The sequence below is a fragment of the Etheostoma spectabile genome, chromosome 8 (assembly GCF_008692095.1).
Source record: "Etheostoma spectabile isolate EspeVRDwgs_2016 chromosome 8, UIUC_Espe_1.0, whole genome shotgun sequence".
Classification (NCBI taxonomy): Eukaryota; Metazoa; Chordata; class Actinopteri; order Perciformes; family Percidae; genus Etheostoma; species Etheostoma spectabile.
Genome location: NC_045740.1, coordinates 33,547,399 through 33,555,991, shown reverse-complemented (window position 1 = coordinate 33,555,991; position 8,593 = coordinate 33,547,399). Strand labels below are relative to the sequence as shown.

General features: G+C 41.6%; 1 protein-coding gene across 1 annotated transcript; it reads right to left on the bottom strand.

Moving 5' to 3' along the window:
* Positions 1-4,316: 4,316 nt before the first annotated feature.
* LOC116694591 (cilia- and flagella-associated protein 251) lies at positions 4,317-6,806 on the bottom strand. Its single transcript, XM_032524387.1, has 2 exons — positions 6,507-6,806; positions 4,317-5,255 (listed from the first exon to the last, which is right to left on the bottom strand). The coding sequence occupies exons 1-2, from the start codon at positions 6,676-6,678 to the stop codon at positions 4,846-4,848; spliced, it is 582 nt and encodes a 193-aa protein (XP_032380278.1). The 5' UTR covers positions 6,679-6,806; the 3' UTR covers positions 4,317-4,845.
* Positions 6,807-8,593: the final 1,787 nt, after the last annotated feature.

The window sequence follows — 8,593 nt, the reverse complement described above, 5'->3', positions numbered from 1 at the left end:
GTGTGTGTGTGTGTGTGTGTGTGTTCGTATTGTGGGGAATGGATGGCATGCTTCAGTTAATGTGGAACAGCTCAGCAACTTGCCTCAGTCTGTTGTCAGCAGTATCAGACACTCTCCTTCCTCTTATCTCCTTCTGGCCTTGGCCTGGAACAAAGCATTACAGAGGTAACAACCTCTAAAATGCCTTTTTAAAGGGTAACTTCTGTTTTCTTCCACCTGGACCCCATGTTCCCATGTTTCTGTGTCTAAGTGACTGATGGAAACAACAATCTTTGACATTGGTCCAGCATTAAGCAAGTAACACACACAGTTTGTATTTAAAAGTGCTCGTTTTGCCGCTGACAGACTCAGATTATTATTCTGTAAAGTGTCTGACAACATTATGGAAAGGATTTCTAAGTAGGTCGACCTTATGTTGCCATCCACAATTGCACAAATCCATGTGTACACACACTTTAGACATGTACAACGTCTTGAACATGAGTGGGATTGCAAATAGACAAGTCTCAGAAACTACAGTGCAACATGCAGTGGCATTTGACCCATGTCATAGCACACATTGGACATGTCATGTCACACGTTGGACGCATCATACAGACAGAAGTAGCCCGGGTAAAGTCATTAAAATGTGTCAATCCTGAGAGTAAATGTGATGAAATTGATGCTTTTCTAAAACAATGAGGTGGACATACTGCATAGGACAGTGACATATCTTAATGCATTGTAAACCTGCACTGGCAAAACAATGTGTGGGCATACATATAACACAAAGAGTTCAGGCGTTCTGATGCAATCATACATCACATCAAATCTTTTTAGACACAGAACCCCAAATCCACTGCTTTCTTTTGGGTTTCCACAAAATAACGAGTATGTTTCTAAGTCTAAAAGGCATTAAAAATTACAGCTTACTTTTAGCTTCCTGGGTTGAGAAAGCTGCAGAGACAGCATCATCTAGTATTCTGTATCATCATCAGCCCCTTCATCAGTTTGCAGTAGTTTTGTTGTGATCATTCTATTTTCTGGCCAGCTCTTTAATCTGATGTACTTAAATTGATGTAATTATTAAGTGCGTTACATTTCATCGGACCAATCTGAACTTTCCTTTTTGCAAATTCATCACCCTCTCTTGCTCTGGAAATCAGTCTGTTTCTTAAAGACCATTTCATTAACTTTATCCATTTAGTTTGAAATTGGAAATCTAATTGGGAAATCGTTGTGATATCTGGCCATATGTACGTGTGGATGTGGATGTGTTGGCGTGCGTGTGTGTCCAGTGAATAAAAGAAAGCTTTTAATTGCGTTGTTCTTTGATCAAGGCATGTTTATTAGTGGGTGAAAGTCACATTAACCTTTCCATCGGCCCTGACATTTCCTCTCCTCCTAAATGGAGAATTAAAGACCATTGGAAAGTCATTAGTGAAATTTACTGCTTCTGTTGGCTGGTCAGCCATTAGAGAGGCTGTAGGACCACAGAACACTGTTCACAATCTCCTGCCAAGTCACTTTTTATTGTTTAAAGGAGAAGTATGTGTAGATGAAATGCTTTTCCTTCCAGAAGAACATTTATTTCTGTCAGGTTGAAAGCTAACATAGGTAAAAAAATTACAGTTTGATTTGGCAATATCAACTAAGAAATCCGTGAGAGATGAATTCTATCCTGTGCCAGGCTATTGATGTGTGTTCCGGTATGGAAGTATAGTCTCATAGGAATTTGAAATTAAAAAGCCATTGAATTTCTAGCACTGAACATTGATGCATTGAAATAAACAGTATATACCTGAATGTGTTGCCTCTGAATTTTACTCTTCAAATTTTCAACAACTAAGTTCATTCAGAATCAAAAATTCAACGTAATTTTTTTACCTGTTAAAATTCGGTGTTAACATCCGGGAACCCAAGGAAATGCAATCGGTTCTAGAATCTAGATCGGGAGTTGGCCATATTAGCTGCGGCCGACAACTGGAAACGTTTTACAATGTTGGTCTGCTATTTCATCACTTAATTCATTTTTGAGACTTTTTTTCTGCAAGAATCAATTGTGCAGAGTTCAAATATGGACGGTTTTATGAAAATGGATGGCCAACTGCGCATTTGCTCCGATGTTGTCGGACTTCCAGCCAGCTGGTGGCTGCTGGGATCACTCCCTCGCCGGCCGGCCTGTGATGCTCACAGGATGACGCAGTGTTGTTGATGGTTGCAATGGCGCTGCGCTTGAGGTGGAAAGCTGATTTTCAACCCTTCTGAAGCCAGTCATGCGGAACAGATTCAGCGGCAGGTAAAGACGGACCTCCAGTACTAACGCCATGCATCAGCCTGTATGGCAGTACACAGAAAATCAAAAAAGCAAACTTTTACTTCAGTTACCAGGTGATAGCTAGCCTGGTTGGCAGAACACTTAACCAGACATTTTTAGGCAAACAAAATGTTCCAGTCCACTTGGAGTTGAAAACACATAGTGAGAGGGTCAAAGTTCAGGTCTATGTTAATGTACATAGTGCCATGGATAGCATTGGTAAGCCTCTATCATGATTGACAGGTCGGCCTGTAGCCACGCTCTAAAAGCATCCCATGCTTCATTGTTTTTTAAATAAATGGGACCATAATTTACTAAATGAACAATATACAGTATACTGTATAACATGTAGTTGCATTTTAAACTGGACCTACAATAACAAATAGGGCGGCCTAAAGCCTTCATACAAACCTTCTTATGGTGCATAGAATACTTGAAAATAAATACCTGAAATATTGTTGGCATACCTTCTTTAAATATCTTTAAACATATTTTAATGTTAAAATGTGGCACGGTAAATCCTTAAGCTTATATCTATCTGTAGATGGCTACCTTATGGCTACCTTAGGAAGCCTATCATCAATGTTGTATACATTAAAAAAACAATACAAAATATATATAAATTACTATAATATGATGGATTAACGTTACAGTAATGTATCCTTTCAAACATTTTAATTTCTTCTTTAAACAATAATTTAACAGCTGCCCTGCAGCAACTCTTAGGACCCCCTAGGGGTCCCGGACTCCCTGTTAAAGATCTCTGATACATGGTCAGCATGCCCCAAAGTGAAGCTGAGATGTGATGGGTCCCTCGGCTGCTAATGGATGTTTGGTGACATCTGGTGGTGATGGAGAGACCTGCAGCCTGGTTTTATGGCTGATTTAACACAGGCTTGTTTCCACCGCAACTTCCCAGTGAAAACACCTCTGTCCTTCTAAAGAGCATGTTGTCTCATCACTCAGAGGACAATAATGTGTCCTTTGTGTGGCAGAACGGCAGAAAGGCCAGACTTCTCGATCTCATGTAAACCTCTGCAGTCATTTACTTCACTTTATCTGCCGCCTCCTTCAAAAACTCATTAGCTATCAGAAAGACAATCAGTGGTCACTTTATTAGGTACACCTGCTCGTTAAAGGGTCTTTTTTCCCCAACTTGGACCCTATTTTTCTAAGTTTTTGTATGTAAGTGACTGATGGGAACAAGAATCTCTGAAACTGGTCCAGTATTAAGTGTGACTGCTGGAACCGGCAGCCGCAGACTGGGCTGCAGTGGAACCCATTGTCCATCGTCAATTTGGTCCAAAATGCTGTTTTTGCCACTGACTAGCTCAGAATATTTTTCTGAGTGTCTAGACCTTTTTAAAACCTCTTTAAGACCTTTCTGTTCAATCTGTGACTGTACCCATTAACTTTATTTGTGGAGCCGAATAAAACCCAACATTTACCTTAAGTTTTCTGTAAAAGTTTTAAACTGGTTTGAATGACAGAAATCTGTTCAGATGAGAGAGCAACACAGACAGCTGTAGCGTAACGTTTCATAGAAGATCCCTAAAACGCAAATGAATTAACAAACAATGATTTCTAATAACAATTACATATTAACTTTGGATCGCTAGATTTGGATTTGCTTGGATTGTCTAATATGTTTCTTTCGGGGCTTTTCTGCCTTTACAGCTAGATGCGGAGAGGGGAGAGAGACACGCACAATATCGTCACAGCTTGGACTCAAACACTGGACCTCAGCGTTGAGGAATAAACCTCTATGTACAGTATATGTGCGCCTACTCTACCCACTGGGCCAACCTGGCAGCACCTAATATCATTTCACATGAGTTTGCAGGACACACGTGTTGAGATTTATAATAACATGTAACTTCCTGTATGGTTTTAATGTTAAGTTGTTAGTACATAGTAGGGTGACATTTAACATTTTGGCTCTGGGTAATCCGGTATTTTATCTGCTAAGCAAAAAGCAAACACTTATTCAACAAACCAACAGGATTTAATGTGAATGCACATCAGGCCACACTTCAACAGTATCATCATTTAGTCAGGTTTGTTTAAAATGTAAATAGTTATTTGTTTCTAAATTATGTATTAATGTCATGTAGTCATGGTTTTTAATAAATCCCGTGTTACTGCTCGCACCAGCACACTTGTGGCTTTTCACATGCGACAGCAAACTAAAACTCCTTCCACACACGCTGCAGCTGTATGGTTTCTCTCCTGTGTGAACTCTGACGTGTCTCTTCAGCGTCCCCTTCTCACTGAACCGTTTCCCACAGAGCGAGCAGCTAAACGGTTTCTCCCCTGTGTGACTTCTCAAGTGTATAACCAGCGTCTTCTTCTGACTGAAGCTTTTGGTGCACATGGAGCAGCTGAAGGGTTTCTCCCCGGTGTGACTTCTCATGTGAGTCTTCAGATTGACTTTAGCGCTGAAGCCTTTGCTACAGACTGAGCAGCTGAAAGGCTTTTCCCCTGAATGGCTTCGCATGTGGGCGTGCAGATTCCCTTTGCAGCCAAATCTTTTGCCACAAACTGTGCAACTAAATGGTCTCCCGTGGGCGTGGGACTGATCGGGATTCACCGCGCTCTCGTTTTTTCCGGGTGTCTGAATCTGACTCTTGTTCTTTTGTCTCCTTCCAATCATCATTACTGTCCTCAGTCTCAGATTGACAACAGTACGAAGATTCAGTTTCCATCTGTTGAGCGGAGCCGCTCTCCTCGCCCCGTCTCGGATGAAGCTGTGAGGACTGAGCTTTCTCTTCCTTGTCTTCACTCTTCACAGAGACAGCAGGGAATGGGGACTTGTTGATATTGTCTCCCTGCTGTCCTTCCTGACCGCTCCAGAGTTCCTCCTGTTCCTCTTTAACGTGTCGGGGCTCTGGCTCCTCCCGGTCCACTCTGGGCCTCCACTCCTGCTGCTCTTCTTTTCTGACAATCAGTTTCCCAACATCTGGAGGTTAAAATAAATTAAATTAATTTAAAAGGGGCGGGCATTGGAAACTAGCAACAGCTATAAATGTTGTGATGCTTTACATCACATACATTATATATTTTTTCTCATCCTGTCTGTCTGAATATACCTGTATTCCCCCTCTGTCTGAAACACTTTGTTTTAGCGCCTATCTCTTTAAGCCCGCCTCCTGAAAAAGTCCAGTCTGCTCTGATTGGTCAGTTTTCCTAAGCGTTCCGTATCAGCGCTCTTGTCTCTGCTCCCTCCTTGCAGCCGGGGAATGACTGTTACGGCACTGTAGCAGCACTTTCTAAGTATATTTGGGACATCACAACCGTACAGAAGTCCCCACGGGTCGTTTAAAGGCACAGTTTCTGAATACGGGTCCCTTTTACTCACGGCATGCTAACCAGAAACATAGGATTCCATTTACTACGCTAAGTTAAAATAGCGGAGGTGCTGCCGGACTAAGACATCCATGCACTTAGACAAAATTGCATTTGCCCACCTATATAAATATAGAGAAGACTGTGAATGACGGTGACGTCTTATAAAATAGATGGCAAATCATTCTGGATTAGGTATCGTGGTGGTGCTGCAGAAAAGTCGCTGCCTAAAAATCCTATCCTACAGACAAAAATCTTTGTTTAGTACAGATCCTCGCAGAAATCCTTTACATTGTTAATGTCATTAGTCATTATTTACATTGTTACAATATCATTAGTTCTCAAGGAAATTAGGAATAATGGTACAAATACATTCCTTCAAATATTGTGAATCATATTGCAATCACAATATAGACAACACTAGATATTTTCCTCATATCGTGCAACCACATTTAAAGTATTCACATTTGAAAAGCCAGGGAAGTAGGAAATTAAATTTTCCCCTAAAAAAATAATGAAACAATTAGCCTAATTTAGTGTAAAAAAAATTGCCTAAATTTGGTCCAAATGTTCTCGGTTTTACACATTAATCTAACATCACAATTCAGTACATGTTGGCATGGTAAGTCATTCTCTTCCATTTAATTAATTTACTATATTTGAAAGTATTGCTATGCGCTTTTATTGTGAAGGTCTAACTTCCGACCTGCCAGGAAGCTAACAGCCTTTTTGCTAACAGACACTCAGTTAGCCATTTTAGCGCCATGCAAAGCAATTTAAAACTGTAAACCTGTCACTTTCCTGACACCAGTGACTTATATATATAATATAATATGATATAATAACATAACAACTTTTCCCGGACCTGCTTTGTTTCTGTGGCTGTCCGGTATGACGACATGCTCCAGCAGCTCGCGCTGGCGGTGAATCTCTTCTTCGTAGTTTGACATGGTTGTTTCCAGCAGCCCGAAGATGTCTTCCACAGCCGCAGTCAGTCGCTCGTTAACAAAAGCTCTCAGCGTTTGAATCGTCGCCATTTTGACACGGACAGCCGGGCAGTGAGCGGCGAACGGCGGTGTTTGTGTGGCCGTCTCTTCCTCCTCTGTCTGCCGCCGCTCCGCTCCTGCCGCTGGGTGAGCGGCGTGGAGTCACTCCGTCACTCCGTCCCTCCCTGAACACACACACACACACACACACACACACACACACACACACACACACACACACACACACACACACACACACACACACTTCTCAATCACTTTCTCTCGCTCTCTCTCTCTCAGTTTTTAATTTCAATGTATGATGATAATGATATTATTATGATAATACATCAAATTCTCTATTTTGCCTTGTATTGTGGCAGGAGAAGACATATTTAGCTAGTAGCCATGTCGTGCTTATGTCTTCCCCTAATAAAAAGGGACATTTTTGTCCTCAGTGCAGGTGAAGCCTGGTATGCGTTTTTCAAATTTTTTGAAATATTTGGTTCTTAAGTCTTCATCTTAGGTCTTCTCTCTCTCTCTCTCTCTCTCTCTCTCTCTCTCTCTCTCTCTCAGACCTAGTGCCAAAAATAAAATATATAATTGGTAGTCTCCTAACAAATGCTTTCCTAATACTTACACAATAATCAGCAGCAATGTGGACAGAATGTAAGTGTGTAACAGCTAGAACAACTGTTAAGTTCACTTTACTATAACAGCCGGTAAGAGCAGGAAAAGACAACACCTGTCATATTAAGATAGAAAGATATCCAAAATTTAAGATAATATCTTGTCTCATATATTGATGTTGACATAATATCTATATATTGCCCAGCCCTACATAGACTCAATCATTTTTTTGCTCGTCATGTTCCAGGAGGCAACAGAAACTCCTGCAGGTTCATCTTACAATAACTTAACTTAATCTAATTTGTTTTTAAATATTTTAGTATTTAAAGACCGTACTGCTACAAGTAGTAATAATCATATTAATAATAAAAGTAATAATAATGTCAAGTGGCACAGGTTTGCCTTGGACCAGCCTTTAGTTATGCTGCTATAGGGTTAGACTGCCGGGGGCCACGCTGAGCTCTTCTTTCTCTCCATCTGTGTGCATTCAGGTCCCTAACGAGTGTCCCTAAGTTGGCTTCTTCCTCGGAGTCTTTGTGCTTTATGCCTCGCAGAGTTCCTCGGATTGTGGTCGCACCTGGATCGTGGCTGCAGCTGCTGCTGTGGTCCAGCTCAACGCCCTGCACTGCTGCTATTATTTTCTTTTCTTTTTGAGATTATTTTTTGGGGCTTTTTGGCCTTTAATGGATAGAACAGTTGAAGACAGAAGAGTGGGAGAAGGGGGGATTACATGCAGCAAAGGGCCTCGGGTCAGAATCGTACCAGGACTGAGCCTTATTAATGGGGCGCATGCACTACCAGGTTAGCTATCCAGACGCCGCACTGCTACTGCTATTAGTAGTAGGTGTGTGTGTATGTGTGTGTGTGTGTGAGTGTGTGTGTGTGTGTGTGCCCAACTGGTAGCAACAGATTGCTGCCTACAACTGAGGTTTTTGCCTGTTATAAGGAAGTTTTTCTTTGATAATGGCACTCCAAATGCTTGCTCTTGTGGGGTACTGTTGGGTAATTTTCAACTATAGAGTGTGGTCTAGACCTACTCTTACTGTAAAGTGTCTTGAGATAACTTAAGTTATAAGTTATAACATCCAGATCTCAGAGATTGACAATATTGTCATATAGTGGAATGATCCTTTAAAGTTCTGCAGTACCCGTCAGACAGCAGTAGGCGGCAGCACGGCGTCCCAATCAGATGGAGACACCCACCCCAGCCCCCCCCCCTCCCCATTACATCTGTCTGCAGCTGCTTCACTGCAGCTCCCACTCCAAATAGAAAGCTGCCGTGCTGCCGTTGGGTTCCTCCCCAGGTACACGATGCACCTTCTGGTTCTGGTTCTCATGT

Bases quoted from the DNA above. Each gene is read 5' to 3' on its own strand.
- LOC116694591 (XM_032524387.1), bottom strand. From the start codon at position 6,678: ATGGCGACGATTCAAACGCTGAGAGCTTTTGTTAACGAGCGACTGACT. The intron at 5,256-6,506 runs GTCCGGGAAAAG...TTTAACCTCCAG, and splicing joins CAGCCACAGAAACAAAGCAG to ATGTTGGGAAACTGATTGTC.